At 45.6% G+C, this 19519-nt stretch overlaps 1 protein-coding gene across 1 annotated transcript; it reads left to right on the top strand.

Moving 5' to 3' along the window:
- Positions 1–2506: 2506 nt before the first annotated feature.
- SMAGP (small cell adhesion glycoprotein) lies at positions 2507–19197 on the top strand. Its single transcript, XM_077753406.1, has 3 exons — positions 2507–2566; positions 17671–17751; positions 18452–19197. Exons 1-3 carry the CDS (start codon positions 2533–2535, stop codon positions 18628–18630), a joined length of 294 nt encoding a protein of 97 aa, XP_077609532.1. The 5' UTR covers positions 2507–2532; the 3' UTR covers positions 18631–19197.
- The last annotated feature ends 322 nt before the right edge of the window (positions 19198–19519 follow it).

Below are 19519 nucleotides of genomic sequence, written 5' to 3'. Positions count from 1 at the left end.
AGCTGTCAGCACAGAGACTGACGCAGAACTTGAACCCACAAATTGTAAGATCATGACCTGAGCTAATGTTGGATGCTTAACCAACCGAGCCACCTAGGCACCCCTTGAGGTTACATTTAAAAGAGAAAAAAGATACTTGTGAGTGATTAACCATCAAATTGTGAAAGTAGCACAAGTATCAGCAAATAAAACAAATTATCAGTAGAGTCAGTTGGGCTGGCTGGCCTCTGAGAGTCTGTGGTCCTGGCAATCTTCATTACATAATGGAATATGCTATGGGGGAGACTAATGAGATTTTTTAAAAAAAAATCTCAACCTTTCCTGGAATTCATGGTCACCTTGTCAGTAAATACAAGCATTTGTCCACCTTTGGAACTTAAGCTTTAGGATTTGAATTTTGTCTTCTCTTAGATATTATCTTTTATCTGAGGACTTGCCAGGCTGCCCTTTCTAGTAACTTATATTGATCTTTAAAAAAAAAAAAAGGTTGTTAATGTTTAATTATTTGAGAGAGAGACAGGGTATGAGTGAGAGAGGAGTAGACATAGAGAGGGAGACACAGAATCGAAAGCAGGTTCCAGGCTCTGAGCTGTCAGCACAGAGCCCGACGTGGGGCTTGAACTCATGAACATTGAGATCATGACCTGAGCCCGTCGGATGCCCACCATCGGATGCTTAACCCAACTGAGCCACCCAAGGTGCCCTGTAACTATGTACATCTTGCTTCCATGTTACTTTCTTTGCCTTTCTTGACTGGATTGGTAATGTTCCCACACATGGGCTTTCTTCTTCCTCACTGATACCTACTGTGCCTTTAAAAATATATTTAAATATGGGGCACCTGGGTGGCTTAGTCGGTTAAGTGTCCGACNAATATATTTAAATAAAATGAATTTCATCAGCTTCCTCCCCCTCTGGTTTTTACCAACCAAATAATGTCTTTAGAAATGTAAGCAACTACCTTTGCTTATTTGTGTCTTTTGCTTTTTTTCTCACACTATGCCTCTATTCTCTGAGACTTTCTCCCTTAGTCTTTGTTCCTCAAATGAATATGCACAAGACGTGTCCCTCTATCAGTCTATATAAATATTGATTTGCAAAACTAGAGAATAAGAAGGAAGCAAGGAAGTCTGTATCACTGGAATGGAAGGTGTAAGAACCACTTGAGTTCTAAGCCTAAGTAAGAAGTCGATATAAAAATGGCTAGCATTTATTGAGCACTTACTGTGTTCCAGGTAACGTTCTAATGCTTTAGATGTATTGACTCATTTCATCCACCACCAACACCACCACCCCCACCCCCGGAGTAACTCCATGAAAGAGGTACTGCCCTAGATGGAGAACTGAAACCAATGTCCAAGATCACACAGCAGATAGGATGGCAGAGCCTGTGTTTATAGTATTACATCCTTAGTCACCGAATTCATGAATTTGGGAACACTTCCTGCCACAGAGAAGTGAGTCAAGATGGCTTAGGTGTGGCATTGATTAACAGGTTGAGATTTTTACCAGGTGCTAGAAGTGTGGCCAGGAAATGGCTTCATTTCAGGGATGAGGGAACAGATTTTAGAGATGTTAAGGAATTCGCCCAAAAGTCATACGGCTAACAAGCCGCGGAGCTGGACTGTTTGAATCCAAAGTCCATAACGCTCTTAAACCTCTATACTACTAACAGCCTCGGAAGAATGGCAGAGGAGGAAGATCCGGATGGGGCTCCGCTTCCCTCCCCACGGAGCCTCTCTGCTTCTCGGCCGCGGGAAGCTCCAGGCTTCTGGACACGGACCTTTTTACGTAAATGATATGCAAACGCAAGTAAATGTAACTTTCCGCATTTGCTGGGAGTTCAAATTACGTCGATCGGGGGAAAGCGGACAGATCCCAGTTATCCCAGTTCCGACCCCACGCCGTCTGGAGCTTCGGGGCGAGGGAGGAAGCGGCTCCGGATGGAGAGTAAAGTGACAATCGGACGAGGAAAAGCAGCCTTTCCTCCCGGGGGAGCAGAGGCGGCCGGGCGGGCAGAGGGAACCTGCAGAGGGCGGTTTCTCTCCTCTTTNCGCCCGCCCCCCACCCCCCCCACGCGGGCCCGGGAGCCGGTGCGTCGTGCCCTCCGGGCCCTCTCCTGACCCCTAGTGGACGGCTGAGCGCAGGCTCCAGGCTCGGGGAGCTCAGAGTACCTGTGCCCGAGGCTTGATGAAACTGGGTGCGCTGCTAATTTGCATACTGTCGCCTAACTTTCTCAGGCCGGGAGAGATCCCTTAGGTAAATGTGGTGGCCCGGTGAAAGGATCTCGGGGTGGTACTTTCAGAGTCAGCGTACACCAGGTCCCAAAGGTCTCGGCTCTGCTCTTGGCACCTGCAGCCTGAAGAGATACTCAGGGAAACTCAAAGAGAAGGGTTTAGGACTAGCCCCAGGAGGGAAGGGACCCACAAAAACGTGGCCCCAAAGGCTCTCCAGCCCCAGGTAGAGGCCCCTCCACCTCATGCCTGTGTTTGTCCTTCTGCCCACAGATCTGCTGTCTCTCCACTTGCTGCAATGGCTAGCCTGCTAACCACGCCTTCTCCAGAAGGTAGGTGAAGGCCTTTCCCAATACTAATGAGAGTATTCATTAGAGACGCAATCGCCATTCCCCCAGCCCAGGCCTGGAATTCCCTGAGGCCTCAGCCCAGATCCCCCGGGCTCACCTCAAAAGGTCCTGGAAGGCCCAGAGGGCAACCAGAGTGCTTACTTTGGTGCAGTTTGAGTAATCTGAAATCACATGGACTTGGGCTGGTTGCCGACACTGCCACTTAAAAGTTTGTGACCTTGGATGAGTGATCTACCCTCAGAGTTCCAGTTTTCTCATCTGTAAAATGAGGGAAATAGTGCCTATCTTATGAGGCTATTCTGAAATAGCCCATATAAAACACCCAGCACCAGTGTCTCATATCTAGTAAGGACTCGGTAACATTGGTAACAAACAAGTGCTTGTTAGAGGCCAGCGTTTTCCTGGAAAGGAATTCTGCCTGCCTTTTTTTTTTTTTTAATGTTTGTTTATTTTTGAGAGAGAGAACGGGGGAGGAGCAGAGAGAGGGAGACAGTGCAAGCAGGCTCTGCACTGTTAGCATAGAGCCCCATTTGGGGCTCAGACTCACGGATGGTGAAATCATGACCTGAGCCGAAGTGGGACGCTTCACCGACTAAGCCACGCAGGTGCCCCTGCCCACGTTTTCACTCCACTCCTCTGATGCTACATTCCAGCATCAAAACCCATCGTTTCCTGGAGCTGTGCTCAGGCAGGAATCGATCTCTCCTTCCTCTGAGAACAGATTCCCGCCTTTTGTTCAGTAATCAAGCTGAGCCAGACAAACAATCAGATAGTCATGGATTGTTTCCGTTGTGTACCAGTTAGGGGAGGGGAGGAAAAACACCTTGGTTGGTCTACACACCTTTGTCTTCGTGGACACAGCCTCATTTGTCATTAGAACAGGCATTATCTACTATACTGATGTGGAAACGGGTGAGTGACAACCCCAGGGAAATCTAAGACAGTGTCCTCTGTAACTGGTGATGCACGCTTTTCAGAATGTACATTGTCCGGTGAGAGCTGAGGAAAGGGAGAAGTGGCTAGAAGCCTAGATTGGTCAGCAAAGGCTTCATGAGCACGGAATGGGCTGGAGCTTGAAGAATAGATGAGGTGTGTGCACATCAGGAGGGGAGGGGTGCAGGGGTGTTCTAGATCAGGTTAGTGCCATGTGTGAATCCACAGAGACCATATGTGTCCTGGAGGAGAGGGCAGAGGACCTCAAGAATAAACCTACCTGTAGGGAAAAGCGGTGATGTTTGGGCAGCTAACCCAGGAATTAGGATTTAGGCAAATCCTTTTCTTTCTCTCTTTCTATTTGTGGTAAAATATACATATTATAAATATTATGATTTTAGCTATGTGTTGGTAGCTCAGTGGTGTTAAATACTGATGAACATTCACACTGTTGTGCAATCATTACCGCCCATCTCCGCACTGAAACTGTGTATGGATTAAACAACAACCCCCCATTGCCCCACCCTCCANTATGCCTCAGCATTTCTGTATCCCGTGGGTAAATTCCTAGCAGTGCTATTGCTGGGTCATAGGGAAGTTCTATTGTTAGTTTTTTGAGGAACCTCCATACTGTCTTCCAGAGGGGCTGCACCAGTTAACATTCCCACCAACAGTGTAGGAGGGATCCCACCCTCCAGCTCTTAATGACCGGCAATATACTTCCTATCTGTATAAATTTGACTAGGTGCCTCATATAAGTGGAATCACACAATATTTGTCCTTTTCTGTCTGGCTGTTTTCACTTAACATCTCTAGGGTTCATCCACATTGGATCATGTGTCAGAATCTCTTTCCTTTTTGAGGCTGAATGATATCACACATACATCATTATATACATATATGTATATATATGTGACACATCATTTTCTGTATCCATTCACCCATCAATAGATTGCTCTCACCTTTTGGCTATTGTGAATAAGGCTGCTATGAATATGAATAACTTCTTGAGTACCTGCTTTCAGTTCTTTTGGGTATATTCCCAGTAGTGGAATTGCCGGATCATGTGGTGATTCTATTTAATTTTTTGGGAACTGCCAAAAAGTTTACCATAGCAGCTGCACCATTTTCACTCCCACCAGCAATGAACAAAGATTCCAATTTATCTGCATCCTTTTTTTTTAAATTTTTAATGTTTATTTATTTTTGAGAAAGAGAGACAGTGTGTGAGTGAGGGAGGGGCAGAGAGAGAGGGACACACAGAATCTGAAGCAGGCTCCAGACTCTGAGCTGTCAGCACAGAACTCAACGCAGGGCTCAAACTCATGAACCACAAGATCATGACCCGGGCTGAAGTCTGATGCTTAACTACCTGAGCCACCCAGGTGCCCCTATTTGCATCCTTAACAGCACTCGTTCTTTTCTTTTCTCTTTCTTTTTTTTTTTTTTTTTTTTGTTAGTAGCCATCCAAATGGGTGTGAGGTGCTATCTCTTTGTGGTCTTAATTTACATCTCCTAATGATTAGTGATGCTGAGCATCTTTTCATGTGCCATCTGCATATCTTCCTCTTTTTTTTTTTTTTGCATATCTCCTTTACAGATATGTCTATTCAACTCCTTGCCCATTTTTTTAAATGTTTTTTAACGTTTATTTTATTTTTGAGAGAGAGAAACAGAGTGCGAGCAGGAGAGGGGCAGAGAGAGAGAGAGAGACACAGAATCTGAAGCAGGCTCTAGGCTCTGAGCTGTCAGCACAGAGCCTGACGCGGGGCTAGAACTCACAGACTGCGAGATCATGACCTGAACTGAAGTTGGATGCTTAACTGACTGAGCCATCCACACATCCCAAGTCCTTGCCTATTTTTTAATTGGCTAGTTTTGCTGTTGTGTTGAGTTTTATGTTTATATCCTTGACCCAACGAATGAGATGAATGAAGTGGTATTTTGGGACATATCATACAGTCCCCCACCCACAGGGTTCAGCAAACATAAGTTCCTTGACAGGGCTTGTACTTTGAAGGATGGGATCATTGAGTCTAGCATGTGTCTTCCCCAGCTCCCCACCTATGCCACCTCACATCCCTTTTCCCCAGTCTATAAAGACCTCCTAAAGGAGATCCTTTGGGAGTGTTAAAAGTGAGGGCCCCTTATGGCTTTCATGGGCCCTTGGTACTTTTGCCTTTCTGAGTCCATTCCTCCATAAAAGAAAATATATATATATATATATGTATTTATATTTATATATAAATGTATTTTTTAAGCTTGCATAGTGGCAGTATCATAGCCAGCAATACGATATCCAAGGTGTGATTATTGTGAATTGAAAAATTATACTTTACGACCATGTTGGCACAAAGAATATAATATTAATATAATGAAACCATTATTTTATATTTATAACTACTAATTGATTGATATAACAATATGACAGTTTCCTTGACCTGACATTCCATTTTTTTCTTCTGATTTGAAAAGAAATTAAAGTCATTACAATTAGAATCCTCAGAAAACGCTTTCACGGGTTCCTAAAGTACTGTGGACCCTAGGTGTGCCTGCTGTGCCCAGCACATAGGCCGCCCTATAGGAAGCAGGATGGAGTGGAATTTGGCATTGTGGGCTCTGCCGCCCCCTGCCCCTCGCCAGGTAAAGCCCGTCTCTTTTGCCACCTAATTACACAGCCACGTCCTATGTTGTCTTCACTCAGAATTAGACCCTCCGCATTTTTCATCTTGCTTATTCCTTATCACAGCCCTGTGAACGGGTTTTATTCTCCTTTTACAGAAGTCAAAACTGACATTCAGGGCAATTAAGAAACGTTCAGCAATTAAATTCTCCCACGGTCATGTGCCTAATAGAGGCCGAGGCAAGATTTTTGTGCCAAGTCTGGTTTACTCTAAAGCCTGTGTGCTTTCTGCCATGGTACACCACTCTCAGAGTCTCACTCCACCCCACTGGCCCGGGCACATGAAAGAGAAGGAAGGAGAAAGGGAGCCGAATTCCAGGGCGGGTTCCCATGGAAAGGAGAATTGGGGGAGCCGCCCTTTGTTGGGCAAGTCTAGAGCAAATAAGTAGGTTGGCAGACTCAGGAGGCAAAGGATCTGATGCCTCAGTGATAAGAGATTTTGCTTGGAAACAGGGGTCACAAAGAAGCCAACAGGTATCTGGGTTAACAAGAACCAGAAAAAGGGTAAGTAGGGAAAATAGATCTTGAAGTTCATTTGCTATTGTTTAGGATTTGGGTGGCGCCTCAAATCTCATTGTGGTCCCGCACCCCACACCTCCCACCTGAAAGAAAAATGGTGTTACCGTCCTTCCATGTCTGAAAAGGGAAAGAAGAGAGTAACATTATTGTTTCTCTATTTGGACAGGGTGCAGGAGAGAAATGGGGTAGCAACAGGAGAAAATGGGGGGAAAATGATAAGCCATTTACCCCCTTTTATGCCAGGCTTCCTGAACTTAAGTTTACTTGGTTGTTGTTTCTTTAGTTGGTTGTTTAATTTTTTTAAACGTTTGTTCAGTTTTGAGAGACAGAGAGAGACGGAGCACAAGCAGGGGAGGGGCAGAGAGAGGGAGACACAGAATCCGAAGCAGGCTCCAGGTTCCGAGCTGTCAGCACAGAGCCTGACCGGGGCTCAAACCCACAAACCATGAGAACATGACGTGAGCCAGAGTCAGACTCTTACCTGACTGAGCCACCCAGATGCCCCTGTGTTGTTTATTTTTTCATTAAAAAGCTGTTACATGTGAAGACGCCTGGGTGGCTCAGTCGGGTAAGCGTCCACCTCTTGGCTTCGGCTCAGGTCATGGTCTCACAGTTCGTGGGATGGAGCCCCACATCCCACCAACAGCACAGAGCCTGCTTGGGATTCTCTCTCTCCCCCCCCTCTCTCTCTGCCCCTACGCTACTTGCTCTCTCTCTCTCTCTCTAAATAAATGAATGAACATTTTTAAAAATTATTATTTAAAAAAAGCTATTACTTGCCACTTAAGGAATAACTTTCTAGGCCTTTTCTATCTATATACGGATATATATATATATATATTTGTGTGTGTATGTTTATAGTTTCATTTTAATTACTTTTTTCAAACATGTAATTGTATTACACATGACTGACCTAGCAATTTGCTTTTTTCATCTAACTGTATATTCTGTCCCAGTAATTGCAGATCTACCACATTCCTTTTAACAACTATATAGTGTTTCCAGAACGAATGGCCTGTAATTTATTTAATCATTCCTCTGCTGATAGGCATTCAGATATGTGTCAGCTCTTGCAAACAGTGCTACAGTGAACACCCTTTCCATTCTGCAGGAAAACTCAGGGAACCCATAACCAGTGGACACATACACAAAATGGTTAGCTGGGAGCAGAGCAGAGATGTTTCCTTACCCTGGAGAGTTGGTACTGTGTGGTGGAAAGAACCTTGGGATGAGGAGATGGATTTGAAGCCCAGCTCAGCCAACTGCTGAGTAAACTGCTGATTGATGCAGTTTGCTCAGCTCGTACGTAATGATAATACCAACCTGCTTACATCACCACCGTGGGGTGGAGATAAAATAATGTATGTTTTATAAACTAAAAATTGCAAGTATAGATTATAGTTCCTTTTTCTTTTTTAATTTTAAGTAGGCTCCATGCCCAACATGGGGCTTGAACTCACAACCCTGAGATTAAGGGGCACCTGAGTGGCTCACTGGGTTAAGCATCTGACTCTCGGACTTGGGCTTAGGTCATGATCTCGAGGTTTGTGAGATGGAGCCCTACGTTGTCTTTGGGCTCTGTAGTGACAGGGTGGACCCTGTTTGGAATTCTCTGTCCCTCTCTCTCTGCCCCTCCCCCACTTGTTTTCTGTCTCTCTCACAACCCTGAGGTTAAGAGCCGCATGCACTGGGGTGCCTGGGTGGCTTAGTCGGTTAAGCGTCTGACTTTCGCTTAGGTCATGATCTCGCGGTTCGTGGGTTCGAGCCCTGCGTCAGGCTCTGTGCTGACTGCCAGCTCAGAGCCTGGATCCTGTTTCAGTCTGTGACTCCGTCTCTCTCTGACCCTCCCCTGCTCATGCTGTTTCTCTCTCTCTCTCTCTCTCTCCTAGAAAAAAAAAAAGAGCCGCATGCACTACCTGTTGAGCCAGCCAGGCGCCCCCACAGATTATGGTTCTGACACTTGAAGCCTGAAGACCCTAGCTCATTAGCACCTAGGACACCTCATGACCTTTAGTCTGAAAAAACTCTTTTAAATGTTCAAAATTTAATTTAAAAAAAAACAAAAAACATTTTATCTTGGAGGAATTTAGATTTGTAGAAAAGTTGCAAAATAGTAGAGACAGTCCCCATATACCCTTCAGCCAGTTTTCCTAATGTCAGTATCTTACATGACCAGGGCACTTTGTGAAAACCAACAAATTAACATTGATATAATCCTGATAACTAACCCACAAACCTCACTGAGATTTCGCCAGTTCAGAAATTTGATTTTGAAGAGAATTCTAAAAGAACACTTTTACTTTATAAAAGAATTCCAAAATTGGGGTGCCTGGGTGGCTCAGTCAGTTAAGCATCCGACTTCAGCTCAGGTCACGATCGCGTGGTTTGTGGGTTCAAGCCCCGTGTCGGGCTCGTGCTGACAGCTCAGAGCCTGGAGCCTGCTTCAGATTCTGTGTGTCCCTCTCTCTCTGCCCCTCCCCTACTCGTGCTCTGTCTCTCTCTCTCAAAAATAAATAAACATTTAAAAAAATTTTTTTTAATTCCAAAATTAAGGCTGAGAAAGTTCCTGAAGGTCAGCTAGTTGAACTACTCATTCTGTACTAGAATTCTCTCTCCACCCCATGAAGCATTAGACCCCTTTTTGCACCTCCTTCTCTGGGAGGAGACCTCTCTCTCTCATTAGTTTCCGCCAGTGGTCCTCTTGCACAGGTCATCCATAGGCATATTTGAAGATAGCATTCAAATTCCAGGCGCTCCCTAAGTTTTCTCTCTGGACTTTGTCTTGCAAGCTCTCCTTATCTGATAGCATTTCCAAGCCTTTCATTATGTTGGGTACTCACCACAAAATTGTCACACCCTGACGCAGCTCTGCAGTCTTGGAGTAACACAAAGTAGGCCCACATTGTTGCCTCCATTATTAGAGACCATAGGTATATTAACGGGGCCTAAGTTGACAGCAAGTTTTAAATTTATTTTTTTAATTAATTAATTTTTAAAAATTGTTTTTTGAGAGAGAGAAAATACGTGAGCAGGGAAGGGGCAGAGAGACAGAGGGGGACAGGATCCGAAGCAGACTCTGTGCTGACAGCAGAGAGCCCAATGCGGGGCTCAAACTCACAAACCATGAGATCATGACCAGGGCTGAAGCCACACATTTAACCAACTGAGCCATCCAGGTGCCCCTAAATTTTTTTTACGATTATAAAAGAAAACATGACCCTTGAACAACATGAGGATTAGAGATACCACCCTCTACACAGTCAAAAATCCATATATGACGTTTGACTCCCCCCAAACTTAATTACTAATAGCCTACTGTTGGCAAAAAGCCTTACCAGTAACAGTCGATTCACACAAACTTTGTATGTTGTACGTACTATACACTGTATTCTTACAATAAAGTAAGTTAGAGAAAAGAAAATGTTATTAAGAAAATCATAAGACAAAATATGTTTACAGGATTATATGGTATTTTGGGGGGGAATCCTCCTGAAAAGTAGACCCACACAGTTCACCTCTGCCTTGTTCAAGGATCAACTGCAGTTACCATCGTAAGCGATTTAAAGACAAAGGAAAGCATGTAGAAGAAATTAAAAATCATCCAGAGTTTCACCACCTAGCTGTCACTCTGGTTGCCATTTTGGGCTGTATCTTCCAGTACCAGTTGCTTTCTACTGATCTCACTGTAAGTCTCCATATACGGTGCTGCTAAACCGTGGCGTCCCCTGCTTTCTTTATGACTAACTGGTTTGCTGCACCTAAGACCAAGGAGTCTGTCGAATTCCCATCTTGTTCAATTTGGCCCATTTCTCCACTCCTTTGAAATCTCTCTGTTTATCAGTTAACTTGTGCCCCCGCTTGCATGGCGACTTGCACAAATTCATGGAACCTTTCCTGGGCCAGCAGGAGTCTGCCTTTACCCAGAGGGCCCTGAGCCCTTAAGCTCGCATGGAAGGCACCAATAGAGCAGAGCACCGAAACAAAGATCTTGCAAAGGATTGAACAAGCAGTATGTGAAAAGGCAAGCAAAAAAGCAAAACAGGCAGAGTTATTATCAGAAGGGAAAAATGATATTGAACTGCTCTTACACCTGTCTTATTGACCTAATATCTTTATTGTGAATTACAGAAAGACCTTAAATTAGTCCCGGCACGGTTTGACATCACAATATCAATTCCAAAGGAACTAAGGTCAGATCCCAGCGGAAGAACCTGTGGTTCCACGTGGGCCACTTCATTCCTTGATGTTCAGTCAGTTCTCCACGTAGGCCTTGCAGCCGCCTGTATTACTCCACAGGACGTTAACAGCCTTACCGGTGCTCAGGTGTTCCGTGTTAAGATGCTATTTACTCCTACCGCACCTTCAACTCTCCTTAAACTCCAATCCCCATCCTCACTCTCAGTTGATGACCTTGCATTCTGTTTTCCTGAGCAAATTAAACTTTTCAGAAGGAACTGCCAGAGGCTCCCACCACCCCCACACACCTGCCGCCTGCCCCTGCATGTCAGTAACGCCGGATCTCTGCTCCGCCTGCCCCCAGCCTCTCTGTCTGTGCACGGGTCCCGACCCTGTCAAGGACGCGGTTGGAGCCACTCTCCTCCCTCACGTATCACCAGCTGTTCCCTCTCATCTGAGTTATTCCTATCCATAAATAAACATGCTGTCATTTCTCCCATCCTTAAAAAAATAAACAGAAACCTTGAGCTCCCATCCCTCTCCAACTACCGCCCCATTGCTCTGCTCGTATTTATAGGAAAAAGAGTTTATCTACATTCTGCTCCCAGTTCCTTCCCTTCCATTTTTTTTTTTTCTTGAATCCACTGTAAACCAGGGCCTTTGATGCAGGATTTCACCAAAGCTTGTGTTGTCCAGGTCGTTCGTGAGCCCTGCATGATCAAACCCAGTAGTGCTAGTGCTTGACCTGTTTGGCTGTTACTCCTCAGTTTCCTTTGCTCTTTCCTTTCTGGGCTCAGTCCTTGGGCCTCTTTGTCAGCACTTATTCCCTTGGTGATCTCACACACTCTCATGGGCTTCAGTATGCAGACTTTTTAAACCTCTAGTCCAGACCTCTTTCCAAAATTCCAGTCTTAACACCTGCACTTGGATACTTAATAAGCAGTCATGTACAGAATTGAACTCTGATCTTCCCTTCCAAATCTGTTCCTCCTGTAGGCCCTCCATCTCTGGTGATCCCGTGCCCGCCCTCCCTCTAGTTAGTCCTCAGACTTTGCTGTCACCCTTGCTGGAATCCCACCACTTTCTCACTGGGCTGCTGCTAGACCCAGTCAGTGCTTTTGAGCCAGTAGAAAAAGGCTCCCCCTTCGGGTGGATGCAGCTGTGGCCTTGGGGAGGGTACAACAACCTGCTTTTACCCCATCTTATCTTCCCACAGCCGCTTGCCCACACTGCAGTCAAAGGGAGCATTTAAAATCAGTTTCTGTTTTGGGGCACCTGGGGGTTTCAGTTGGTTAAGCATTCAACTCTTGATCTCAGCTCAAGCCTTGATCTCAGGGTCATGGATTCAAGCCCCGCATTGGGGCTTTAGAAGAAAATCAGTTTCTGTTTCAGTGACCTATTGCTGCATCACACACCAACAATCAGTGGCTTACAACAATAGCAATTTATTACTTCTTACAATTCTGTGGGTTGCCTGGCACACTTCCACTGGTTTCACCTGTGCCCACTCCTACAGCTTCAATTCACTGGAAGGTCCGCTGGGCTGGAAGGTCCAAGATGGGCTTCTCTCACACATCTAGCAGCTGCTACTGGCTGTGACCTGAGCGTAGGGTGGCTCAGTTTTCCCACATGGAGCCTCATCTGGTGGGCTGCATTGGGCTTCCTTACAACATGGTGGTCTCTCATTGTCTCAAAAGTGTGGTCATTGGGGGCACCTGGGTGGCTCAGTTGGTTAAGCGATGGACTGGCTCAGGTCATGATCTCGCGGTTCGTGAGCTCAGTTCATGCGTTCGAGCCCCCAGAAGTCAGGCTCTGTGCTGTCAGTGCACAGCCCACCGCAGATCCTCTGTTTCATCCTCTCTCTGCCTCTCCCCACTTCTTGCTCTTTTTCAGAAACAAACAAAAAAGGTGTGGTCTTTGGACTTTCAGGCCCCCCACCCCAGACCCACTAAATCAGAATCTACATTTTAACAGATCTCTCAGAGAGTCTAATGCACAACGGAGACTGCACTGTTTTGAGATATAAATCCAGTCCCTGCTTCAAAAACCTCTAAAAGGTTCTCATTTCACTGGAAAAGCCAAAGCCCTTCCATGGCCCACCACTCCCCTGGTATACAGCCGCCTCAATTCCATCTCCTCTTGCTTTCCCTTGCTCCGTTCAGAGACCTCTGTGCTGTGCCATAGGCATGCCAAACGTTCAGCCACCCCAGGGCTTTCCAGTATTGTGGATAGCCCCACCTCACACTTGCCAGTCCCTCTGCCCAGATCCCTGCCTGGCTGCCTTCCTCACCATCTATAGGCCTTTACTCCAGTCACTTCATCAGGGAGACTCCCTGACAACCCTTATCCACATGCCAAGCCCCAACCTCCTTCCTGCTCTTTTTTCCTACATAGTACTGATCATCATCTAATAGAGTATATCTTTAACTTATTTAGTTTATTGTCTATCTTCCCTTTCTCAGAATGTAAACTGTATGAAGAAAAGTGGTTTTTTTATTATAGTAAAATTATACATAACATAAAATTTACAATATTAAGTGTATTAAGTACATTCACATTGTTGTGTAACCATCACCACCACCCACCTCCAGAAATTTCTCGTTTTCCCAAACTGACACTCTGTATCCATTAAACAACAATCCCCCGTCTCTCCTCTGCCCAGATCCTGACAACTACCATTCTACTTCCCGTCCCTATGAATTTGACTGTTCTAGGTACCTAGTATAAGTGGAATCCATTTTGTAACATAGGTCAGAATTTCCTTTGTCCTATTATTCAGCCCTAAAGACGAAGGAAATTCTGACCCATGCAACAAAATGGATGAGCCTTTGTTCCTGAGATGTGTGCTTCCTCCTTTTAGAAGTAGATTCCCAAGAGCCTTCAGTTCCAGAAGAGACCAGTTTCCTCAGAAGTAAAACTCTGATGTAGAGTCTGCCTTCTTCATTAATCCATTGTCTTCGTAGAGAGGTAAATTTCTTTGTACCTCCTTCATTCGTACTTCCTGCCTCACCAGATGGCTTAGCGTAAATGGAAACTGACCAAGAACGGCGTCCAGGGTAGACACTTCTGTTGAATTTTCTGTTTGTGAAGCTCTATTGCTGGCATGTGACCTTTAGGTATAGCAAGCTTTCCTCTGATCACATCCAACGTTACAGTCAGGGAGGTTGCATATGAAGCAACATGGCATCCATATCACCCTGACACCTTTCCCCGCTTACTAGTTGCCCTTGAGCCAGTTTGCATTAAGGACTCACTCTTTGTGGCACAGCAGTGTGTAGTTGATTCTGGTTGGCTGGTTTTTCTTCCACCTTTATCCATATCTTTGAAACCCTTGAACTTTCTGGAAAGTTTCTTGTGCTACCTCATAGTTATCTTTCATGATCTCTTCTTCTTGTTCCCTATTGGAAAAAAGAGGAAAGGACGGTAGTAGGAGGGTGAGTGTAAATACCTTGCTTGGGCATTGGAGTGGGTAGTCCTGCATTCAGATCTTGGCTCCATCCACTGTTCCTTCGTGTGTGATATGACCCATGTCACTTAACTCTCCCAGGGCCTCTGGGGCCACATTAGCAAATAAAAACTTGGAAGTGGTTGATGGTTGTAAGGATTAATAAGTATGTATATAAAGCACCCAGCACAAAGCAGGGACTTAGGAAATAGCAGCTGTCATAATTGGGATCATTTGTAGAATTTCCCAAATAGGAATCATTTTCCATCCCAGATTCTCTTTCCAGGGAGTCATATGTATCTGTCCTCTGAACCCTCACTGAGATTGAGCTCCATGGTCTGGTCCCTGGTTGACCTCATCACTGTCACTTTCCCAGCATCTATGACTCTGCCTCAGGCACACAGTAGGTGCAAAGTAAATTGCTATTGGTTGATTGAAGAGAATCCTCTTAATCTTTATACTTAAGATTCTGTACATAAACTATTCTTCTCAGTGCTTTGTATATCTTACATTTTCTAATGCTTTGGAAAGACAAAACTGGGACACCTGGGTGGCTCAGTCATTCAGGGTCCAACTCAATCTTAGCTCAGGCCTTGATCTCAGGGTTGTGAGTTCAAGCGCCATACTGGGCTCTATGCTGCGCTTGAACCCTACTTAAAAGAAAGAGAGAAAGAGAGGAGAAGGAGGAGGAGAAGAAAGGAAGGAAGGAAGGAAGAAAGGAAGGAAGGGAGGGAGGGAGGGAGGGAGGAAGGAAAAGAAAAGAAAGAAAGTCAAACCTAAGAGCATCTGTACAGAATTCTAGAAGGAATGCAAAGGAGTGCACCCAGCCCTGGGAGGTTTGGGGGAGGAAAGTGTCTGTATTAAGAAGCAGCAGTTGGAGTCTGACCAGGAAGGTAAAGTTCAGGGCAACTCTCTGTCAGAAATGACATCCCATCACTTCTGCTGTATTCCGTTTGTTAGAAGTCACTGGGTCTATCCCAGGCACAGGGAGAGGGACTTACACAAAGGTGTAAATACCAGGAGGCAAGGATCATCTGAAGCCGTCTCGCCAGCCGCCCACAACACTCCCATTTTGCAAATCAAGAAACTGAAGCTCAGAGAGACTTAGTACTTAGTAACTTCCTTTAGAGTCATCTAGTAATTTGTTGCTGTAGGGTTCCAACCCAGAGCAGCTTTTAATCACTGAGCACATAGTCACCTTAAATAATATATTGATTAGTAGTGATGCTTCCGAGCTCTGTTTTAGGCTTCACCATCACCTTGCAAAGTTGGCTAATGTCACCCCCCATCAGCAACACTAGAGCAGAGTGAATGGGGAGATGTAACCATTTGCCCAAGGCCATGGAGTGGCTCAGCTATCCACTCCAAATGAAAGAGAGGGGGCGCCTGGGTGGCTCAGCCGGTTGAGCGTCCGACTTCGGCTCAGGTCATGATCTCACAGTCCGTAGGCTCCAGCCCCACGTTGGGCTCTGTGCTGACAGCTTAGAGCCTGGAGCCTGTTTCGGATTCTGTGTCTCCCTCTCTCTGCTCCTCCCCTGCTCACACTGTCTCTCTCTCTCAAAAATAAACATTAAAAAAAGAAGGAGGAGGAGAAGAAAGAAAGAACAGAGAATAGCGGAGAACGGCTTGGCCAGGCCTCCAGGGGGCAGGTGCTGTTGGCGGCCCACCTCTGCTGTGTTGCAGGACCGGGGTCATCAGGCCTCTTCTTGGCCTGTGTAAAAAGACCCCTCACCACCACTGCCCTGCTCAGCACTGCTCCCAGGCCCACCACTGGTGTCTTCATTTCACTTGCCCTAGATGGAAATCTGCAGGCGTCCGGCATTAGACAGGAGTCATGCTCTTGCCCTGTGGGCCGGAGCTTTGACCCAGGTTCTTCTCTCTGCCTACAATGTGCCCCACCTCTTGTCCCTTTTCCCCTATAAACTCCTACCCCTGCTTCAGCTCCCACCTCAAATCTTACTTCCTATGGAGGCTGCGCCTGCTAGAAGACTGGGTCAAACCCCTCTGAAACATGCTGTCCTGAGCGCCTGGCGATTTCCTGTTTCATGTATCATGGTCATTAACTGTGAACAGTGGCATGGTGGAGGGTAAGCTCCGTGAAAGTAGAGCGTTTTGCTCACCATTACGTCTCCAGTGTGCCTAGCACAGAACCTGGCAAAGGGTAGGCAGTTAATGAGTGCTGCTGTTATTGAGTAATGTCCCCTGTGGGTCCCCCCCACCCATACCTCTGTCCTGAAGTTACCTTAACTTGGTGCCTCTTCTCATTCCTCCATGAAAATGCTAACCGGGAGAGAACTAAAAGGGCTCCCTGACTGCCCGAATAAGCACTTCAAAGGGACTTCTGGAGACCTCTGGTTTTGAGTGTTCCCACCCTGGGTAATGACCTTAGGGATGGGACTTTCAGGCTCTGAAGGATGGATAGAACAATAGCAAGAGGAGGTATGAGATATATTTTACGTTCAGAGAGGCCTTGTTTCAAAACTTTTTAAATTACAGGACCTACTCTGGAAGTGTAGGTAAGAGTTTTAATAAAAGAGGAGCATTCGTTTCATTATTTTAAAATAATGTTTACAATGTAGAGTTTTATAAGAACATTGAAGAAATGCATGTGCCATGTAATATAAATATATATGTATATACACTCATCATTTGATCTCATTTATGTAAAACTGTGCATTCCTAACAATAGCTTACCTTTTTTTAAATGTTTACTTATTTATGAGAGAGAGAACGAGAACGAGCGAGGGATGGGCAGAGTGAGAGGGAGACACAGAATCCAAAGCAGAATCCAGGCTCTGAACTGTCAGCACAGAGCCCAGTGCGGGGCTCGAACTCACGAACTATGAGATCATGCATGACCTGAGCCGAAGTCAGACACTTAACTAAGCCACCCAGGTGCCCCACGATAACTTACCTTTATTGAGTTACTTACTACCTGTCACAACAACTCTATAAAGTAGATACTATTATCTCCATTTTGCAGATGAGGAAGCTGACACACATGGCCGGGGGGATTAGGTAATATTCTGAAGGTAACACAGCCAGTAAAGGACAGAGCTCAGCTTCAAAGCTACTCATTTAGGCTCTAGAGCCCATACTCTTAACCACTATATTAGGCAGAGAGAAATCCATCAAAATGTTCATTGGCTTTGGATGGTAGTTTATTTTCTCTTCTCTTCTCCAAGTTTTTCCATACAGATTTACCATAGGAGTTGAATGATAGGTTTTTATTAGGGTAGAGGTAGGGTAGTAAAATTTGAAGGACAAACGTTATGTTTTAGAACAAAAAAATTCACCCCATTTCCTCTTTCACTTTTCTAAATATTCCAGAAGAACTGATGACCACCCCAATCCTGCAGGCCACTGAAACCCTGTCCCCAGAAGCTGAGGCCAGCACGGCACTCATAGCAGGTAACAAAGTCCTAAACCAAATCCAAGAGACCTTTTGAATTCAAGGGCTATCTTGCTCCACAGACCAGACACCCAGTGTGGTGAGCTAGGGTATTTCCTGTGCAGGAAAACAGCACAGATTAGAGACCAAATCCAGGAATGGACTAGTTTTGGCATGTAGATTATTTTATGCACATACACACAAGGCTGTAAGAGACTGTTAGAGACTTCATGGCAGAGACACTGCCTGTAGATGTGGGAAGAGGCCACAAATAGCACGAAAGCACGTACGGGCGCTGCGCTCCAGTATGTGGGCAGAGATGAGGATGTGGTTTGTCAAGTGGGTGAGGAAGAGGATGGGAGGGATCAGAGCAATCCCTGCAGGAGGCTGTGGATTTAAAAATGCCTTCCTCTTGGGAGAAGCTATTTCCTGTTTCCCTCCTTCCTGTTTCTATCATAATCATCAGGAACTGGGTGAGAGGGAGTTGTTTTGTCAGAAATCAAAAGCCGTGTGTCCTTAGCTTAAGCACCAAGATACTCCAGGGGTCATGCACTATGGAAGTTGAACTTGTGGGGGAACATGGATCTGAGAGTGGACACTGGTTAACTCGAATGGGAGGGTCCTTGTAAATAGTGAGGGAGTCGTCAAATTCAGTGGGCCCCATGAATTACTGAGACCTCAATCCTGAAACACCTCTGCATTTTCCCTCTCCTTTCCAAGTTGTTATCACCGTGGTCTTCCTCACCCTGCTCTCAGTCGTGATCTTGATCTTCTTTTACCTGTACAAGAACAAAGGCAGCTACGTCACCTACGAACCTGCAGAAGGCGAGCCCGGTGCCATCCTCCAAATGGAGAGTGACTCAGCCAAGGGCAGGGAGAAGGAGGAATATTTCATCTAATGATTTCCGGGCCCCAGGGAGCTTACCCAGGCTCCAGGGCTCACACACTATTTAATTTATTAGGTGAAAGTTTTATCTGAAACCAGTGAGAAGCACTGATCGGTAGGGGCAAACCTGAGCTCCTTCTAGGACACAGGCCCAAACGAATGCCAGCATCACCGACACGAGGGACAAGGAGAAAACTGCTTACGACGTCTTTCGCCAGTCCTTTCTAATATAGTGGGTTTCCGTGGCTGCCCAGCAAGGTGGAGCTATACCAGACAACATGAGTCTGTGTCCAGTCACCTTCCAGTTTTTCAAGGTCAAAGGGAAGGAGAGTTAACAGTCGCTGGCTGCTCCTCTGTCCCCTACCTGGTCAACTAGTTGACAGCCTGAGCAGAGATCGTGTCGGTAACAAGCTCTTGCCAGGTGCTGGGTAACAGGCCAGACCAGCAGGGGCAGAAGACTATGGAAACCTCACCTCCTGATGAATTGTGCTACATCTCCTGAGCCTTTTTCCTTTCCATATTCCCCAACAACTTTACACTGATGGTATTATCACAATTAAAAAGGTTCATTGATAATAGATTTCCGATTCTCCTGTGCCAGAAATAACTACCTTCATATTTTGACTTATCCAGGCTTAAATTTTTTTAATGTGTATTTATTTTTGAGAGAGATAGTGGGGAGGGCCAGAGAGAAAGGGAGACAGAGGATCCGTGCTGACAGCAAAGAGCCCTCTGCGGGGCTTGAACCCATGAACCGCGAGATCATGACCTGAGCCAAAATCTGACACTTAACTGAGCCACCCAGGTGCCCCCAGGCTTAAACGTTTTTTGACTTTTTCTTTTGCTTATTTAACTCCTTTGTATGTGCTCTCTCCCAAGCTAAGAACCCTAGGGAAGTTTCA

The sequence above is a fragment of the Crocuta crocuta genome, unplaced genomic scaffold (assembly GCF_008692635.1).
Source record: "Crocuta crocuta isolate KB4526 unplaced genomic scaffold, BGI_CrCroc_1.0 scaffold30, whole genome shotgun sequence".
NCBI lineage: Eukaryota > Metazoa > Chordata > Mammalia > Carnivora > Hyaenidae > Crocuta > Crocuta crocuta.
This window is presented reverse-complemented; position numbering and strand designations above follow the sequence as displayed.